General features: G+C 43.4%; 1 protein-coding gene across 1 annotated transcript in view; it reads right to left on the minus strand.

Moving 5' to 3' along the window:
• LOC110506082 (SH3 and multiple ankyrin repeat domains protein 2-like) overlaps positions 1-21,786 on the minus strand; it is a 182,180-nt gene that overhangs the window by 84,004 nt on the left and 76,390 nt on the right. Inside the window, exons 11-13 of the mRNA XM_090223390.1 lie at positions 12,345-12,777; positions 6,853-6,986; positions 6,050-6,163 (exon numbers count right to left, since the gene is read on the minus strand). Coding sequence (XP_090079516.1) covers positions 6,050-6,163; positions 6,853-6,986; positions 12,345-12,777 — 681 coding nt within the window. The remainder of the gene's footprint in view (positions 1-6,049; positions 6,164-6,852; positions 6,987-12,344; positions 12,778-21,786) is intronic.

Genomic DNA, 21,786 nt, shown 5'->3' on the forward strand with positions numbered 1-21,786 from the left:
TCCCAGACCTGCTGTTTTCAACTCTCTAGAGACAGCAGGAGCGGTAGAGATACTCTGAATGATAGGCTATGAAAAGCCAACTGACATTTACTCCTGAGGTGCTGACCTGTTGCACCCAGGACAACCACTGTGATTATTATTATCTTTGAACATTTGAATATCTTGGCCATGTTCTGTCATAATCTCCACCTGGCACAGCCAGAAGAGGACTGGCCACCACTCATAGCCTGGTTCCTCTCTAGGTTTCTTCCTAGGTTCTGGCCTTTCTAGGGAGTTTTTCCTAGCCACCGTACTTCTACACCGGCATTGCTTGCTGTTTGGGGTTTTAGGCTGAGTTTCTGTACAGCACTTTGTGACATCAGCTGATGTGAGAAGGGCTTTATAAATACATTTGATTGATTGATGTTCTGTGTATGTATGGTGGGACATTTTTTGAATATTCTCCTAAGCATCAGCAAACTGGACATATGAATGTTCTTGCAACATTCCCATGAAACACATCTAGACATTAATATCTTATGTTGTGTGAACATGGCAACCATGTTCTGTGTAGGTTTGGTGGGACGTCGATGAGATATTCTCCTAACACACAGAAAGTTGGACACATGAATACTCTTGCAACATCCCATAAAACATGTCTAGAACATTGTTGTATATTCTGAGAACCTTGTAACCACGTTCTAGATCATTTATGCTTGACATAAAGGGAATGTTCTCCTAACTTTAACACCAAAACATGCTAAAAAGATTCTTAGAAGGTTTTTGCTAACATAGATTGAATTTTCCTCTAACTAATGGAAAAAGTTAGGGAACATTAAGAGCAACATTACAAAAAGATTCTCTCTCCCTAGAATTTTAAGCTGGGCACTTACTGATTTGCCAATATAAAAACTGTCCCCTTTAAAAATACTACTAAGTAAGTACATGTAGTACATGTAGGTAAGGTAGACAATCAGACTCAATCTTCACACTTTCATGTCCTGCTATCCATGCATTCGCAATGAATGATGAGACTGCCCCTGCAAGGGTTTGTACTAGCTATTTCCATACTGTGTTCCCCTTTTCTGTCAGGCATTTTGGGGGCAGCCCTAAGGTACTTCTGATCTGGAAATGTGTGAAACGAGTTCTCTCTGCCAAGAGCTCCAGGGCTGGTTCAAAAGGCGTGTCGCAGGGAAGGGGTGAGAACAGCCAGACAGGAAAAAGGGGGCATGCTGCGCCCCATCTGCCAATATATATACAGTAACAGTCAAAAGTTTGGACACACCTACTCTATATTGTAGAATAATATCACATATTTAGAATCATGTAGTAACCAAAAAAGTGTTAAACAAATCTAAATATATTTTGGCTGCAATTTCTGAGGTGCAGTCAACTCTATTGAACTTACTCTCTGCAGCGTCCTCATGAGAGCCAGTTTCATCATAGCACTTGGCTGACCTTGGCTGACCTTCATGTCTTAAAGTAATGATAGGCTGTCGTTTCTCTTTGCTTAGTTGAGCTGTTTTTGCCATAATATGGACATAGTCTTTTACCAAATAGGGATATCTTCTGTATACCACCCCTACCTTGTCACAGCACAACTGATTGGCTCAAACACATTAAGAAGGAAAGAAATTCCAAAAATGTACTTTTAACAAGGCACACCTGTTAATTGTGCATTCCAAATGTCTACCTCATGAATCTGGTTGTGAGAATGCCAAGAGTGTGCAAAGCTCTCATCAAGGCAATGGGTGGATACTTTGAAGCATCTCAAATATAAAATATATTTCAATTTTTTAAAACAATTTTGTTTACTAAATGATTCCATATTTGTTATTTCATAGTTTTGATGTCTTCACTATTATTTTACAATGTAGAAAATAGTAAAAATAAAGAAAAACCCTTGAATGAGTAGGTGTGTCCAAACTTTTGACTGGTACAATATACAGTGCCTTCGGTAACTATTCAGACCCCTTGAATTTTTCCAAATGTTCTTACGTTACAGCCTTATTCTAAAATTGATTAAATCTACACACAATAACACATAACAACAAATCAAAAATAGGTTTTTAGAAATGTTTCCAAATTTATTACATATAAAAAAATATTGGAAATATCACATTTACATAAGTATTCAGGCGCTTTACTCAATACTTTGTTGAAAAACCTTCGGCAGCGATTACAGCCTCAAGTCTTCTTGGGTATGACCCTACAAGCTTGGCACACCTGTATTTGTGGAGTTTATTCCATTCTTCTCTGCAGATCCTATCAAGCTCTGTCAGGTTGGATGGCGAGCGTTGCTGCACAGCTATTTTTCCAGAGATGTTTGATCTAGTTCAAGTCCGAGCTCTGGCTGGGCCACTCAAGGAAATTCAGAAGCCACTCCTGCGTTTTCTTGGCTGTGTGCTTAGGGTTGTTGTGGAAGGTGAACCTTCGTTTGAGGTCCTGAGTGATCTGGAGCAGGTTTTCATCAAGGATCACTTTGTACTTTGCTCTGTTCATTAAGATGTGCAAAATAACACAGACTCTGGACAGAGGAACTCTGCCTAGAAGGCCAGCATCCCGGAGTCGCCTCTTCACTGTTGACGTTGAGACTGATGTTTTGCTTTTTTAGTCAGTAAAACAGTTTCAGCTGTGCTAAGATAATTGCAAAAGGGTTTTCTAATGATCAACAAGCCTTTTAAATGATAAACTTGGATTAGCTAACACAACGTGCCATTGGAACACAGGAGTGATGGTTGCTGGTAATGGGCCTCTGTACGCCTATGTAGATTTTCCATAAAGAATCTGCCATTTCCAGCTACAATTGTCATTTACAACATTAACAATGTCTACACTGGATTTCTGATCAATGTTATGTTATTTTAATGGAGAGAGTCAGAGAGAAGGAGCATGGAAGGTTAAGACATAATGCATTTTGTATTATGCAATTATGCCAACAAAGCATCATATAATATAATTTAATTGAGAGAGAGACAGAACAAATAAAAGAAAACAGAGGAATATTGACATCGACAGAGAGCGAGTGAGATGACAGAAAGTGAGGGAGAGTGGGCATAGAGAGAATAAATGGGCCAGTTGAAAGAGAAGGGGTTGGAGCGTGATGTGTTAATTCCCCTGCAGCCCAGAGGACATCAGAACACACCTCAGCGCAGCGCTTAGCCTACCAGAGAGAAGAGAGAGACCGGGCCTGTTCACATGTACCAGAGACTGAGGCTAACACAACTCACTGCCTGCCTTGACATTACTTCACCTAGTACATTTAAACCAACACTGAGTCTGAATGATTTTTTAATTGAACCTTTATTTAACTAGGCAAGTCAGTTGAGAACAAATTCTTATTTACAATGACAGCCTACCCCCGGCAACACTGGGCCTATTGCACACCACATTATGGGACTCCCAAACACAGCCAGATGTGATATAGCCTGGATTTGAACCAGGGACTGCCTCTTACACTAAGATGCAGTGCCTTGGACCCATGCGCCACTCAGGAGCCCCTGAAAATTGGAATTGGACTGTTAGTGATCCTTTGCTACCATTCCAGTGCTATGGGTAGCACAAAACAGAGCAATGATTTCTGTTATGTTTACCGAACTATGGCTAGCAACACAATAACTGATCTATCACAGAGATTGATGGCTAATGTGGTTATTGACCAAACGCATGGGAATGGGAAGGAACCCAAGCTTCCAGAAATTATTATGGTTATCAGCAATAGGATGACAACCATAACATACAAGAGTGATGTCACACTTGTGCCAGCGTATAATACCCAGAAGACCCCTTGCTTTAAAGGTCATGAGGCAGATCATACTGTACAAAGATATCCAAGGGCCTTTGATGACACAGCAGAGAACACGCACACAGTAACATACTAGCTCAAAGCCCAGTAGCAGTGCATGGGTAAAATCACTGGGGAAGCCAAGTCAGGGAAAAAAAAGCCATATTACAACCTGTTTGTCATGTTAATTGCACTATTTGCTCTATAAATTGTTTGTTTATACCAGTGGAGGCTGCTGCAGGGAGGACGGCTCATAATAATGGCTGGAATGGAGTCAATGGAATGGTATTAAACACATCAAACATGTGGTTTCCATGAGGTTGATACCATTCCATTGACTCCATTCCAGCCATTATTATGAGCCGTCCTCCCTGCAGCAGCCTCCACTGGTTCATATGCCTTGCTACCGTGGTATATAGGCCTAAGGCCGAGACAATAAGAAGACAGTGGCAGAATAAATTCAATCGCACATTTGTTTCATCACAAAATCGGAGAGCAACATAGCATATTACTTACTTGACCTACAGCATGGTCCAGCAAGTTAATTTTTCCAAAATGTTCAGACCACTAAACAACCATTGATTTAGAACCACAGAGAGTTACCACAGCAAGTCGAAAAGTAAACAGGAGCTGCCTTGACTATTCCAACACCATTTTAACTTCCTCATCAAATCACCTGTGCTTGATCTAACGAAGTGACAACTAAAAGATACCAAAAACAATTTAGTCCAATCAACGTAAGCTAAATATGATGTGGCTGTCCATGATTTGTGTGTGTGTCCGTGCGTGCAAGTAGAAAAAACATGTTGACTCATCCTACTTGTAGAGAAACGCCAAGGACATCTTCCTCCCTGTCATACAGCACACACTTACATTTTTTGTTGTCCTAGGCTACCTGGCTAAAATGCTCGCTTGCAATCCTAACTTCCTTTCATGGGCAATGCGGAGCCCCCACACATTGACTCTGTACCGGTACCCTCTGTATATAGCCTCGCTATGGTTATTTTATATTTTACTGCCGCTCCTTAATTATTTGTTACTTTTATTTATTTACTTTTTTGAGGTATTTTTGTCTTAAAACTGCATTGTTGGTTAAGCGCTTGTAAGTAAGTGTTCGGCGCATGTGACAAACACAATTTGATTTGATTTTGATGCGCTAGGCTAGCAAGTTAACGCTAGCCTATTACATCTAGCTAGCTACATTGAACTTCCCTCCTCTCAGGCCAGCGCCACACTGTATGCATATACTGTTGGATCAGAATTGCCGTTATAATCATTGACCAGTACGGAGAATCAAGTAAATCTAATTCCTATCTTCCATGGTTAATTTAAGAAAGGGATGATTATAGCTAGCTAGCTAGCCACCGGAGGACAAAAACACAATGAGATACAACAATTCCAGTTTTTTTTTTATAAATTACGTATTGCTTTTGATGTGATGTAGTTGGTGTGAAGCCACATCCAAACTGGTTTCCCTTGACACTTTGTTTTGGTGCACCAGGACCATTCCCAGTTGAGCTCACTCAGTTTAGCTCAACGCTGATTGGCTATTGTTATATTTAAAAAAATATATAAAAGGAGGCCAAATGCTCGCTAGCTTCCCTTGCATTCAATGCTACGGACGGCCACAATGTCATAGTCTTTTTGACCGGACAGAAGGATGCTGTTTAGCTCGCTCGGATGCTTTCTCCAGTGAGATACATTCAGCCTCTTGCAAATTGAAGGAAAATTATGAAAGACAGAGAGATAAATTATGCACATTTTTATTTTGGGGAAGCCTGGCTTCCCTTTGCATCCATGAATACACATCACCGTTAAAGCCCCACATGTCTGACATCTGACAGTGTGGCTTGAGAGGAGAGGAGGGGGAGGAGAGGGGAGAGAAGGAATGTGGGGGATCAGGCCTTACCCTCCATTGAACCCCCTCCCTCCTCCGTCTCTACTCTCTCTCTACCTCTTTCTCTCTTGTCAGGTCTGGAAAGATCCCCTAGCCCCTCCACACCTTTGGTAGGCAGTCAAATGCTGACGGCTCCACCTATTGTGTTAATTGGGCTTAGGGGACTTGCCTCCATATTCTTCCACATCACACCAATCCAATTATTTTGGATCTGTACACACTAAATAGTCCCAGTGCTGAGCCCATCTCCTGGGTGGAAAAGTGAGTCTCAGTGCCCTAGGATGCCACCAGTGGGATCCATGGAGCAGAAATCTTCCCTCCTCCTCCTCAGAGATCCCCAACCACTCTCCTATTCCCAAATATCTGGGTCAGCATGCTTAATGACTTACGCATCCTCTCCTCGCTGGGCTTGGCAGGAATCTCCTCCACGCACTCCGCAGGAAACCAGCCCACCTGGCCCCGGGCACTGCCTTCCCAGAAGCCCCCCTCTCCGATGCTCAGAACTGGAGCGAGGGGAGGGGGAGTGTGGTGAGAGAAAGAGAGCGAATCATTATACACAGCACATGTACTGTAGTAAATGTCACTTGCGGATCGCATGGTGCCTGTGTTTATAGAGCTCGCCAGCTTATAGTCCTAAAAAACAGAAATTAAATACCTCTGGTTCGTTCAGCCATTCCTATGAATGGGGAAAGAATGGGGTTTTGGGATAATCGCTGAAAATAAGGTATGAGGTTGACACAGGCTTATGAGATCTTATACGTTTTGTTGTATGAGCCAGTTAACATTACCTTTAAGAATTGCAAAGCCTTTATGTGGTTTATGTGCTTGTTTTAAATACACAAATACTTCTGCAGATGAAGATGATCTCATAGAACACAACGAATAAGATCTGCTAAGCCTGTGTTTACCATAGAACTTATTTTCTGTGCTTATCCAGAAAACCCTCTAAACCCCCCATAAACTTTGGCCAACAAGCCATAGTGGAGTTGTTGCTTACAAAAAGCCGCCATTATTATTGCTCTCTATCAGTTTATTTCTCAGGGACGACATGCTCAACAAATGATGCACCAGATGTAGCTATATACACAGCCAATTTCCACCTGTGTCACAAATGTTTCCAGCGGTAGAGCAGTGTTAAGCGTAATACATTTATATCTGTATGTTCTCTCCTTAACACTCCCTAATGTCTCACCTTTGACCCTGTCGTTCTTGTAGAGGGGGATCTCTCCCTCGGCCTGTGGCCGGTAGGCGTGGACCACCACAAAGTGCCTCCCTGGCACAGCACTGTACAGCTTCCTCCGCTGCACCACCACCTCCACATTACCACTGGGGCTGAGGATGGGACAGAGAGGAGGGAAGGAGGGAAGAGAGGAGGGGATATGGGAGAGAGGGTGAGAGAGAAGAGGAGATAGGAGAGACAGAGGAGGTGGACGGAGGAGGAGTGCATGTTAGCACATGCCACATTTGGCAGAGTATTACAGTATACACAGTATATATTGTAAACTCTTAAGTTACACCGCTGTCCTTCACAGAACCAAGAGGGGAGCGAGGGGTAACGGAAGTGCCTGATTCATGGAGCTTGTAAATGGGGCAGGATGGAAGCTGTCCCACATAAAGTATGGCTGATCCCTGCAGTGTCCTCTGGGTAGGGAAAAGAGGACACTGGGTTCACTCACAACACAAACAGACAGACATCCCAACACAGGGGAGAGAGAAAGAGTCCGTCCTTACCTTTCTGAGATACATTTGCTTGAGACCAACTACAGATGAAATCACAAGTTTACTACACTACTGAGATGGACCTAATGTTGTGTATTCACTGGTGTCTAGGTTGATCTGTTGTAGTATTGTATTGGAGCTCCACTTGGTGGTAATCCCCAGCAACAGCACCGTGGTAAGTATTCAAGCACAGCCATACAGAGAGAAAGTGGGATAGAATAAGAGTGATTGTCAGAGGGAGAGAGAGAGAAAGAGAGCGAGAGAGAGAGCGAGAGGAAGAGAGCGAGAGGAAGAGAGCGAGAGGAAGAGAGAGAGAGAGAGAGAGAGAGAGAGAGAGGAAGGAAGAGAGAGAGAGAGAGAGAGAGAGAAGGTAAGTGGGTCGCCTTATACCAGGGTTGTATAAAATAAAATAGGGGGCATGACTTTCCATACCATAAATAGAAAGAAAGAATGTACCGATCAAATGCAAAGACTTACAAATGGCATCAGTTCTAAACGCTACATAGCTCAACCCCTTTAAAGAATTATGGTCCAAGAGGAGTCCATCCTATCGCTTTGACCAATTCCATTGATCTCCCTTGATCAGTGACAACAATGGGGAAGGACGGGGAAAAGAGGAGAAAAACAAAGGAGCGTTTCTTCCAGATGATTGGCCACATTCCCTGCTGTGTCTTGGCAATTAGTGGAGTGGCATTGAAAATATGTTAATTAGACAATACCCAGTGTTGACTAAAACCTCCTGTGTAAGTTCACTCTGTTAATCAATGATGCCCTCAGAGAGAGAGAGAGAGAGGAGAGAGAGAGAGAGAGAGAGACTTGCCTTGACACGTCCTCTCTCAGACGATGCTCAGGCTGATTTTCAGTATAAAGGGATCGTCCACTCAAAATACAATCTAACCTGATTAAATCATTGTTGGTTATGTTCAACAGAGTTGGCTGCTTCTTTTTTTGTCCCAATTGATTGTAGAAACGAATCTGGGTCATTTCGGTGGCTGAAGACTACCTTAGCCTTCCAAGCCCAAGCTATTGCCCAAAGCATTAGCTTCGGCAGCTAAAATGCATCTTCAGGTTTCAGGTAAGGTTAAAACACTCACTATACTAAGCAAGACTTCCAGAGTCAAATACTGATCTTATTTTATCTTTTAGTCCACATTGTATTTCTGTATTGGAAAGTCTTGGTTAAGAATATCCTTGCAGGAGAGAGGGAATCTGATTTGATTTGTCTAGACTCTCTGGAGAGTATGTCAATTAGGCACAACTCAGGCTATAGGACGAGGATCCGTCGCCATAGTTTCTGATTCAGCTATGCCTTGAGTCTTCTTTCTAGAGCAAAAAAGTCAGAGGAGAGAGGGAAAGGGAAAAAAAATAGAGCTGAGAGGATGGATGGACGGAAAGATAGAGAAGGGTTAACAAAAGGAGAGAGGAGAGGGAGAAGAGAAGCGAGGGAGGAAGTTGCTGAAAAAAATGGGATGGGAGGGAGTGGGCAGAGGACAGAAGAAAGGCATGCTTCCCATCTGAAACAGTTTGGTAGAGTTCGGAACTGTATACTTGCTACGGCATCTCAAAATTGACAAACAGTCCTATTGACGCTTTTATCTTGTTTTTTGATCTAAGGCCTTTTAGAGATAGGGGGCAGCATTTTCACTTTGGATTAATTGCGTGCCCAAACCTAACTGCCTTCTACTCTGTCCCAGATGGGAATATATGCATATTATTATTACTGGTGGATAGAAAACACTCTGAAGTTTCTAAAACTGTTTGAATTGTGTCTATGAGTATAACAGAACTCATATGGCAGACAAAAACCTGAGAAGAAATCCAAACAGGAAGTGAGAACTCGATTTTCAAAACAGTGCCATTTGAAGTCCATGTTAGATATGGATGTGCATGCACTTCCTAGGGCTTCCACAAGATGTTACCGTCTTTAGATTCTGGTTGTATGATTCTACTATAAAGGATGAGCTCATAGGAGCTCTTTTACTGAGTGGTGAAGATATTCTTTCTGATGAAGATATTCAAAGGTGGGTGAATATTTATAGTGTTTTTTATAGCTTCTGTTGACGCCAAAATGGTGGCTATTTCTTTGGCTAATTTGGGTTCTGAGCGTTTTTCCGTAAAGTTTTTTTGAAATCTGACACAGCGGTTGCATCTTTTATCAATGTTTATTGTGAGTATTACGGCAAAATCACCGGATGATTTGGAATCAAAACATTACTGCACGTAACGTGCCAATGTAAACTGAGATTTGTTTTATATATATATATATGCACATAATCAAACAAAACACACAATACATGTATAGCATGATGTCCTATGAGTGCCATCTGATGGAGATAATCAAAGGTTAGTGATTCATTTTATCTATATTTCTGCTTTTGTGACTATCTTTGGCTGTGAAAAATGGCTGTGTGTGTTTTTGGATTTGGTGGTGATCTAACATAAATATGTGTTGTGTTTTTGCTGTAAAACATTTTAAAAATTTGACACGATGGGTAGATTAACAAGATGTTTAACTTTCATTTGCTGTATTGGACTTGTTAATGTGTGAAAGTTAAATATTTCTAAAAAATATTTTTTGAATTTCCCGCGCCACCTTTTCAGCTGAATGGGGGGGGGTGTCCTTTTGAGGGACTCCTAGCCATAACAAGTTTTAAGAGAGTACTTGAGCACAGTCGTTCAGTTTGGCTAGGCGTCAGCTGAACTGAAACATGTTGACGCCTTAAGGGGGAAATGGAGGTAGAGGATGGACTGAGAGCGGAGAGGAGAGTATGGTGGAACGAGCGGTAAGAGGGAATTAATAAAGAGGGAAAGGCTGATGGATGGAAGGAGAAGGGATTGAAGGAGATGAAGAAGTGGAGAGGACCAGAGGCAAGATGGACATGGGATTGGGAAGGATTTGGAGGGGAGGATGGAGATAAAGTGAAACTCCAATATCCAATCCATCCTGAGTTGCAGTGTTAAACATCCGAAATAGGAAAATGACATGACTGTCATCATGTCAGGGCAAAAGACACACTTATCCCCTCATTCCCTTTTCGCTTTCCCTTGTTTTCCATCACTCAGCATGCCTTCTCGCCTCCCGATCTTGGGCTCCCCGAGTTGCGCAGTGGTCTAAGGTACTGCATCTCGGTGCTAGAGGCGTCACTACAGACTCTGGTTCGATTCCAGGCTGTATCACAACCGGCCGTGATTGGGAGCCCGATATGCTGGCGCACAATTTGCACAGTGTCGTCCGGGTTTGGCCGCAGTAGGCTGTCATTGTAAATAAGAATTTGTGCTTAACTGACTTGCCTAATAAAATAATTAAATAAATATTCCCCCCTCTCGCCCGTTGTTTCTCTTTGTCAAGCTCTTAACCTGTTAGAGCTCTAGGGGCGCTATTTCATTTTTGGATAAAAAACGTTCCCGTTTTAAGCGCGATATTTTGTCACGAAAAGATGCTCGACTATGCATATTCTTGACAGTTTTGGAAAGAAAACACTCTGAAGTTTCAGAATCTGCAAAGATTTTGTCTGTAAGTGCCCCAGAACTCATTCTACAGGCGAAACCAAGATGATGCATCACCCAGGAATTAGCAGAATTTCTGAAGCTCTGTTTTCCATTCTCTCCTTATATGGCTGTGATTGCGCAACGAATGAGCCTACACTTTCTGTCGTTCGCCCAAGGTCTTAGCAGCATTGTGACGTATTTGTAGGCATATCATTGGAAGATTGACCATAAGAGACTACATTTTCCAAGTGTCCGCCTGGTGTCCTGCGTCGAATTCGGTGCGCAATTGCCAGCTGCTTCTACTTTACCATTTGATTCAGGGGAGAAAGCATGTGTCCAAGAACGATGTATCAATGAAGAGATATGTGAAAAACACCTTGAGGATTGATTCTAAACAACGTTTGCCATGTTTTCAGTCGATATTATGGAGTTAATTTGGAAAAAAGTTTGCGTTTTGAGGACTGAATTTATGGATTTTTTTTGGTAGCCAAATGTGATGTATAAAACGGAGCTATTTCTAATACACAAGGAATCTTTTTGGAAAAACTGAGCATCTGCTATCTAACTGAGAGTATCCTCATTGAAAACATCAGAAGTTCTTCAAAGGTAAATGATTTTATTTGAAGGCTTTTATGTTTTTGTTAATGTTGCGTGCTGGATGCTAACGCTAATGCTAACGCTAAATGCTAACGCGAAATGCTAACTCTAGCTAGCTACTTTTACACAAATGATTGTTTTCCTATGGTTGAGAAGCATATTTTGAAAATCTGAGATGACAGTGTTGTTTACAAAAGGCTAAGCTTGAGAGATGGCATATTTATTTCATTTCATTTGCGATTTTCATAAATAGTTAACGTTGTGTTATGCTAATGAGCTTGCTGATAGATTTACACAATCCTGGATACAGGGGTTTTTTCATAGCTAAACGTGACGCAGAAAACGGAGCGATTTGTCCTAAACAAATAATCTTTCAGGAAAAACTGAACATTTGCTATCTGAGAGTCTCCTCAATGAAAACATCTGAAGTTCTTCAAAGGTAAATGATTTTTTTGAATGCTTTTCTGTTTTTTTGTGTAAATGTTGCCAGCTGAATGCTAATGCTAAATGCTACGTTAGCCATCAATACTGTTACACAAATGATTGTTTTGCAATGGTTGAGAAGCATATTTTGAAAATCTGAGATGACAGTGTTGTTAACAAAAGGCTAAGCTTGAGAGCTAGCATATTTATTTCATTTCATTTGCGATTTTCATGAATAGTTAACGTTGCGTTATGGTAATGAGCTTGAGTCTGTATTCACGAACCCGGATCCGGGATGGGGAGATCAGAAAGGTTAAGTCACCAGCAATATAAAGCCTTCAGCGTCTAATCCGCAGTGCAAACACACACACAAACATACAGCCACACACATGTACATACGCATACGTGTGTGTGTGCCTACATGTCTGTGTTTCTGCTGCTTCTCCTCCTACTGACCTGGGCTGTCTGTGCTGCGTCTGCTGTGTCTGTACATGTGTCTGCGGGTGCGGCCTGCGGGCCTCCTCTCCCAGCCGGTTGAGGGACGGGGACTGACTCCGGGGGACCACCCCCACGCTGGTACTGCGGGACCCCTGGCCCATAGTGCTCACAGTGCCATTGGGGTTCCCCTGCATCTGCTGGAGCAGCTGTGGAGAGAGGATATGGTGGGAGGTGGAGGTGGGGGGTCCGACCCCTCCGTGTTGGGGTCTGTGGTGCTGGGGGGGTCCCTGGGGCTGGGACCAGTCCTGGGGGGGCCCTTGGCTCACCGTGAGGTTGTTGTCACTGTTGGAGCGCAGCAGGACCCGGGGGGTCGCCAGGGAGCTGCCGCTGCTGCTGGTAGGGGGGAGTGCCCGACGCCGCTTGGAGTATTCCGGGACCTCGTGGAAAGGCACTGGGTATGAGAGAGAGAAAGAAAGAGCAAGAGATAGGGACACTCATTGATTATCTAATAAACCATTTCTACCTGACCCTTGCAAATAGTTGTCTGTGTCTTATGAGCCATTTCACTCTCTGTTCATGATCATATGTCTTAGAGAGCTAGACTTTGTGGTGGAGAGACACGTGAGGAACAGAGTAGCACTCCTACCTTTCCTTCACATCTACTGATATGGGACTAGCCTACCTGACAGGTAGGTAGAGAATGAAATGGAGAGCACTCCAAGAGATAACCTTGAATAATTAATTTATTGCCCTGAGATTTTACTCACACACGCAAGCATGTTCGTACTTACGCACGCAGACACACGAACACAGAATATCAATCACTACTTGTACGGCGATGTGTCTGATTGATTTTCTTGATGGGAATCAATCAAGATCTATTTTTTTCCCAAAGGCAACCATCTATCCCTTACACACTTGCATGCACGCACACACACACACACACACACACACACACACACACACACACACACACACACACACACACACACACACACACACACACACACACACACACACACACACACACACACACACACACACACACACACACACACTTGCCTGGGGGATGTCTGCTCTGCATTATTCAATAGTCCTGTCTGGCCCTCTCATAAACATCCAAGTCATTATGATCTCAGTATGATGATTATTATTATTGCACTGAGTACAGCTGAGCTCCTCTGCCCCACCAGCAATGGTGTGATTGAACCATAATGGAGGGCCATGCTTATTTCCCAGTGGATTTTCAGCATTATATCACACTGACAAGCGTGCAACTGCGGCACTCTCGTCTCCATTCGCAATTAAAGCAGTGGAGGAAGGAGCAGTTGCACCAAAGACCCAACAACGCTTTCAATGTGAGAAGGTGATCAACAATAGAGCTAGCATTAGCATTTGTTGTTAAACGTAGAATTACAGTAGTAGATTGGATGTTAAGATTTTGATCACGGTGGCTAAGTGTCTTACAGGGATTAAATGCTAGTATCTACAGTACAGCTAGCCACAGGTTAGCCTAGCCTATAGTGCTAAAAGCCCTCCCTTAGCCCTAGCCTCATCTAAGAGGGTTTCAATACACCACTGTCTGTGTCAGTGACAAAGTCCTAGACCGTTTTGCCATCACATCACTTTCTCTCTCCTTCACCAGGGCGTAGAGATGAAGAGAGACACTAATGGCTAATGAGCTAACATGCTAAGGTGCTGGCAGCTCTTCTGCCCATTAGAGGCTGGTGTGTGTGTGTGTGTGTGTGTGTGTGTGTGTGTGTGTGTGTGTGTGTGTGTTTATATAGGAGATATGAAGCAGCCTTTGATTGAGTGCACTGGACTAGAACCACATGCATTTCACACACACTGCGGGATTTGATATGCACACCTGAGGAAGTGTGTGTGTTTGAGAGAGAGAGAGAGAGAGAGAGAGAGAGAGAGAGAGAGAGAGAGAGAGAGAGAGAGAGAGAGAGAGAGAGAGAGAGAGAGAGAGAGAGAGAGAGAGAGAGAGAGAGAGAGAGAGAGAGAGAGAGAGAGAGAGAGAGAGAGAGAGAGAGAGAGAGAGAGAGAGAGAGAGAGAGAGAGAGAGAGAGAGAGAGAGAGAGAGAGAGAGAGAGAGAGAGAGAGAGAGAGAGAGAGAGAGAGAATGTGCCAGCCAAGCTTTTGGCTTTAGCAGAGACTGGAGCCATCTTAATACACCTTCACGCTACCTAACAATAACCATCAACCTGATCAATTCTAACTCAACCTCAACCAGGCCCACACTGCATTACAAACCACATCCTGTTTAATCACTAACACATACCCTGACCACAATCACACTTGAAGTAACACTTCACCACAAGAGTATATACCCTGACCACAACCACAATCTTTGACCACAACCTGGACCACATTGCTATCTAACCACACCCCCAACATTAACAAACCACATTCCAAACACTTACAGTAAACCATAAGAGTGCACAGCTTTTGTGTGGGGAATGAACACAGTATCCTCATGTGTGGGAGGATCCTGAACATGCTTGGCGTCACTGACATCACTGCGTTACACACAGAGGCTATGAATACACCTAAATCAAGACAAATTGTAAGGACAGACGCAGGAGATGAGAAGCAGGTACGGGGAGTCAACATTTAATGCAGAACAGACAGGGAACAAGACAGGAACAGCATCAGCACACAGGTATACAACGACAAATGACAATTAATGCAGCGGCGGAGGAACAGAGATGGGGAACTGACAAAGATATAGGGGAGGTAATAAACATTGAGTCCAGGTGAGGTCCAATAATACCCTGATGCGCGTAACGGGGAAAGGCAGGTGTGTGTACTGATGGTGGAAGGAGTGCGTAATGCGTGAGAGCGGGAGCAGTCGTGACAGAACCCCCCCTAAGGGCGCCACCCGGCATCCCACCTGGGCGAGCCTGACGGGATGACCAAGGCACGGATAATGGACAAACTGGCAGGGCGTAGAGTCCCGACAAACCGGCAGGGGCATGGGAGCCTGGCGAAACCAGCTGAGGCGTGGGAGCCTGGTGAACCGGCTGAGGCGTGGGAGCCTGGCAAACCGGCAGGGGCGTGGGAGCCTGGCAAACCGGCTGAGGCGTGGGAGCCTGGCAAACCGGCTGAGGCGTGGGAGCCTGGCTAACCAGCAGGGGCGTGGGAGCCTGGCGAACCGGCAGGGGCGTGGGAGACTGGAAAACCGGCTGAGGCGTGGGAGCCTGGCTAACCGGCAGGGGCGTGGGAGCCTGGCGAACCGGCAGGGGCGTGGGAGCCTGGCAAACCGGCTGAGGCGTGGGAGCCTGACTAACCGGCAGGGGCGTGGGAGCCTGGCGAACCGGCAGGGGCGTGGGAGCCTGGCAAACCGGCTGAGGCGTGGGAGCCTGGCTAACCGGCAGGGGCGTGGGAGCCTGGCGAACCGGCTGAGGTGTGGGAGCCTGGCGAACCGGCTGATGCGTGGGAGCCTGATAACCCGGTTGAGGTGTGACAGCTTGGCGATCCGGCTGAGGCCTGACGTGGGATAGGCGACTTCCGAGCCAACCGGGGCAAGAAACCCCTCGAGCCAGCTAGGGCTGGCTTAGGTGGCTTAGGCACCCCCGGTTCCATCGGTGTCGGCCCTGGACCCGAAGTCACCGCCAACTGGAACGTCAGCATGCTTTGTATGATGGCTTCTGCATTCTGTAAGGACTGGCACCGGAGATGAGAAGCAGGTAAAGGGAGTCAACATTTAAGACGGAACAGAAAGGGAACAAGACAGGAGCAGCGTCAGCACTCGGGTATACAACTACAAACGACAATTAACACAGCAGCGGGGAACAGAGATGGGGAACTGACAAATATAGGGGAGGTAATAAACAGGTGATTGAGTCCATCTGAATCCAATAATACACTTGATGGGGGAAGGCAGGTGTGATGGGGGAAGGCAGGTGTGCTTAGTGATGGTGGCAGGAGTGCATAATGCTGGGAAGCCTGGTTCCTTTGAGCACCAGGGAGGGGAGCGGGAGCAGGCGTGACACAAATAAAACACTACATTTTCTAAAAGAGATATTCAAATAGTTAAACAAATAAAATAAAATAACAGTGGATATGAGAGACGAATGCATTAAAATAAATACAAATAAATAGGATATATAAAATGGGATAAAAAAAAATGATATTACGACTAAAAGCACCTTAAGCAAGGCTACGAATGTGTCTTAAGATCTTTTTTTTTAAATGATACAGTTTCTGAGGTCCTCAGATCCTTCGGCAGGCTGTTCCAAAGGCCAGAGCCATGGTGGCTGAAGGTATCCTCACCAAACGTTTTGATTGTGACCTTTGGAACAACTAAAAGGCCAATGCCTAGCACAACTGAGGTGCACTGGATGTAAGGAAAGGAAATGAAAGGAAATGAAAGGAAAGGAAAGGAAAGGAAAGGAAAGGAAAGGAAAGGAAAGGAAAGGAAAGGAAAAGGGGATAGCTAGTCAGTTGTAAAACTGAATGCATTCAACTGAAATGTGTCATCAGCGCACTGGGAATAGTGGGTTATCTGCCTAGTTTAGGGGCAGAACAACAGATTTTTTACCTTGTCAGCTTGGGGATTCAATCCAGCAACCTTTCGGTTACTGGCCCAACGCTCCTACTTGCCAGGCAGCATGGAGTTCAAACTTCCCCCATCCTTTGATTGGTTCTATTGTACTGGGCAAACTAAATAAAGTCCTTGCAAGTATTTGCCATAGTTTGACCCAGAACTGACAGTCAGACATACATGCAAGTATGCAGTCATGTGCATGCACACACACACACATGCACACACTCAGCTCTTAATTGTGCTCTCAATTGTGGAATGTAATAAGCACAGATTCCCTCTATAGGAATGGAGAACCAAGGAAAAGAGGATGACAAAACATCCAGAGATGTCTTATATAAGAGAGGAAAGCAATCAGTGTGATCTATATCATTTACTGCTGCTCCATAATACTAAGAGAACAAAGGTCAAAGGGCGATGAGTGACCAGCTCTGGTGTCTTGCAACCAAGGGATTTGACTGAATATAGTGAAACCAATGAAACTATACCAAGCTTTGAAAGAAAACAAAACAAATGCAGTTCTCATAGATCCAGTTTGAGCATATCTCATTCAGAAATAGCATGTCAGGTGGAAGTAAAGGGTTAAGGAACCAACTGTTTTCACACACAGGCAGATGGATCCATAATGCACCCGGCAGAGCCGTTTTGGTGACGTGTATCATCCACTCATTTTGGTGGGTGTGTTTTCTCCCCCGTGGACCAGGAGAACGATAGATACACTATGTGTCTTCTCGCTGGCTATAATCTACATACAGTAGTTGATTGGTGAAGGAGACTGACTATAAATACCTTTTGTAGAAGACTGAATCATAACACATTTATTTGGAAACCACTCAAATGCGTGCCAACGTTAAATCTATGACATAACCTATAATTTATCCTACATGTTAAATAACCTCTATCCTAAAAAGAACGACACATGTAAAAAAAAAAAAAACATAATTGTATAGGTGCTGCTAGTTTAAATCAGGACGACAACGCAAATACCTAGCTATATTCGTCACATTCAAAAATGTAGTATATGTAGAATAACTTACTGGAGCAGAGGAAATTATTGAAAGTGTGCCACGCAGGGATAAACAAATATCGCCTGAGAAAGTTGAAAGTGAACGCGCAGCAGCGAAGGAAGAGAATCCCATCTAATTATGAGACAAACGCAAATAAAACTTGCACACAGACTCGTAAAGGTGATAGACCTACCTTCCTTTTTTAAGGCATTGAGAAAAGACTTCATTTTCACCGCTTCTTACGCTACTCCAATATTCAGAATACCTGCATATTCAGTGCACTTTTTTAAAACAGCCCAGGAAAAAAATCAATAAATAAAATCTCAGAATTCCACGGTGGTCACTGAAGAATGTAGCAGCAGGTACCGTGGACAGCGACTGCTGGAGTTTAGTGCCGGGGAAATCTGACGCCCGAGCGCAGCGCACAGGAACCGGCCTGGCAGAGGCGCGAAAGAACACTCACTGCCGCACCGCCAGTCATATCTATCTCTCTCTCTCTCTCTCTCTCTCTCTCTCTCTCTCTCTCTCTCTCTCTCTCTCTCTCTCTCTCTCTCTCTCTCTCCCTCTCTCTCCCCCCTCTCTCTCTCTCTCTCTCTCTCTCTCAGTGGAATTTTAAGGCAAACTTGACATGCTTCATTGACAAATGTTGTTAAATTCATTAACGTGATTTCAATCATTTTCTGACTGCACTCCTTTTGATATGAAACAAACCGTTCATACATATTTGCCCATGGTGGAAGTGGTCAGAAAGTTGACACATTTTTGAGCTGAAAAAAAGACAAGCGGTTGAGCTTGATATAATTTGAAAGCTTACCAAACAACTATGTAATTTTTAAAGCTTGTTGTAGCTTAGACTCTATTTTATATAATCTGAAGTGTTTGTGCTGTGCCAGTCATGGTTGAGACACAGTATCCTCTTCAATACATGGTGGGTGTCATTTCAATCACAGAACATAATTCATAGAATGGACCTATACCTTCAGACCCCTGCAATTTAGCGGGCACACCATTAACATTTAAATTGAATTGAAACTTTAACTTCCAATTACTACCAGAAAGATGGCCAACGGTCCACCCACTGTTGAATGTCAACTTGAATGGGAATGTCTGAAGTATCCCTTTAAAACGTCCTATAACTGGATTCGAACATGCAACCTTTGGAACCAGTGACAGATGCTTACTGGAAGTCTATGAGTATAGCAGTATAGCAGGCTTGTGCATACTGGACACAGAACCATCAACATGGTATTCATGAGTTTACCTGACTCTGGGGAAGTAGATAAAGTGCCTCGTTGACAAAATCCTGAAGAATCGCTTTAAAACAAAAATATCAAAGTTGTCTATCCAGCAATAGAAAATTGTTTGTGATATTTTTGTTTTAAAGGGATACATCCGGATATTGGCAATGATGCCCATTATCTACATCCCCAGAGTCAGAAAAGCTCCATGATACGACTGTTAATTGCTCAACTTATTCACCCTCTCGACCCCAACCATGTGAAGAAAAAAAAATTAACAGCAAATGTTTACTTTTTTAAATATTTGGGGCTATGGCAGTCAATTGCAAATTAGTCTGACATAATGGCTCACCGACATGGGTGAGATGGGTGTGCTTGATACATGTGGCGTTGGAGCTTTTCAAAGTCAGGGGTTGTGGTCGACAGTGTGCCTCTGCTGTCACATCCAACATGGATCAATTTTAGGTTTTAATGCAGACAAGAGCACTGTATCTGGCTTCACACAGATATGAGCTGAAGAAGTGTAGCCTACCATGAGTTTTATAGCACTTTCAAGACAACCGGGAACACGGAAAAATACGAGGTCACTGATCTTTATGTTCGAAAGTTGTAGATCTAGGGTGTGTTTGTAAATTCAAATCTGGAGTGCAAGAGTGCGCTCAGAGTGCACTCAGGGCGTTCGTAAATCCCTAGCAGAGCAGGTTAGGCTGTTTTCATGTTATTTAGAGAGTTGGTGACAGTAACTGTGCTGCTGACAACTTAATTATGCCTTTTTGCCGATGATTACTGACACCGGCCTTATTAAACTTGTGTTGAGCGTTCGTAAATTCATCAGTTATTCTGCGCTCAAATCAAATCAAACTGTATTTGTCGCATACACATGGTTAGCAGATGTTAATGCGAGTGTAGCGAAATGCTTGTCCTTCTAGTTCCGACAATGCAGTAATATCCAACGAGTAATCTAACCTAACAATTTCACAACAATTGCCTTAAACACACAAGTGTAAAAGAATGAATAAGAATATGTACATTGAAAAAATATATGAATAAGTGATAGTATAGAACGGCATAGGCAAGATGCAGTGGCTGGTATAGAGTACAGTATATACATATGAGATGAGTAATGTAGGGTATGTAAACATATAAAAGTGGCATTGTTTAAAGTGGCTAGTGATACATTACATCAAGATGGCAAGATGCAGTAGATGGTATAGAGTACAGTATATATGAGATGAGTAATGTAGGGTATGTAAACATTATATGAAGTGGCACTCAGACGAGAGTCTTTTGTTAAGACATGTAGCTAGCTAGCTAAGTAAACAATTAACCATAATCCCAGTTCATGACGTTACTACTCTGCATGAATCTGCAGGTAGCTAACCAACCAGGTTCAATGTTAGCTAGCTAACATTAGGCTATAACTAGTCAAGCAAATGGGTCTGAGATTCGAATAATAAGATCATACACGTAATGTTAGCTAGCCAGCCAGCCAGCCAGCCAGCCAGCCAGCCAGCTAACGTTAACTAGCTGAAATAAAAATACTTTGTCAAAATTAGAAATGTGTAGTATCTGAAAATGTAGCTAGCTATATTGACATAACCTCAAAGGCCGCTCAGCAAGGAAGAAGCCACTGCTCCAAAACCGCCATAAAAAGCCAGACTATGGTTTGCAACTGCACATGGGGACAAAGTTTGTACTTTTTGGAGAAATGTCCTCTGGTCTGATGAAATAAAATTGGAACTGTTTGGAAATAATGACCATTGTTATGTTTGGAGGAAAAAGGGGGAGGCTTGCAAGCCAAAAAACACCATCCCAACCGTGAAGCACGGCGGTGGCAGCATCATGTTGTGGGGGTGCTTTGCTGCAGGAGGGACTGGTGCACTTCACAAAATAGATGACATCACGAGGAGGAAAATTAGGTGGATATATTGAAGCAACATCTTAAGACATCAGTCAGGAAGTTAAAGCTTGGTCGCAAATGGGTCTTCCAAATGGACAATGACCCCAAGCATACTTCCAAAGTTGTGGCAAAATGGCTTAAGGACAACAAAGTGAAGGCATTGGAGTGGCCATCACAAAGCCCTGACCTCAATCCCATAGAGCATTTGTTGGCAGAACTGAAAAAGTGTGTGCGAACAAGGAGGCCTATAAACCTGACTCAGTTACACCAGCTCTTTCAGGTGGAATGGGCCAAAATTCACCCAACTTATTGTGGGAAGCTTGTGGAAGGCTACCCGAAATGTTTGACCCTAGTTAAACAATTTAAAGGCAAGGCTACCAAATACTAATTGAGTGTATGTAAACTCCTGACCCACTGGGAATGTGATGAATGAAATAAAAGCTGAAATAAATCATTCTCTCGATTATTATTCTGACATTTCACATTCTTAAAATGACCTGACCTAAAACTGGGAATTTTTACTAGGATTAAATGTCAGGAATTGTGAAAAACTGAGTTTAAATATACTTGGCTAAGGTGCATGTACATTTCCGACTTCAATTGTAGATTAAGTTTTAAATTTTTAACAGATTGACCAATGAAGAGAACAGGTCCCAAAATCGACCCTTGTGGTACACCTTTCTACACTACAAGAAATTCAGACTCAACACCATCAATCAAGATTGCCTGAGTTCTGTCACTAAGATAATCATGAAGCCATGAA

The sequence above is a fragment of the Oncorhynchus mykiss genome, chromosome 26, assembly GCF_057628025.1.
Source record: "Oncorhynchus mykiss isolate SJ-2025 chromosome 26, ASM5762802v1, whole genome shotgun sequence".
Lineage (NCBI taxonomy): Eukaryota > Metazoa > Chordata > Actinopteri > Salmoniformes > Salmonidae > Oncorhynchus > Oncorhynchus mykiss.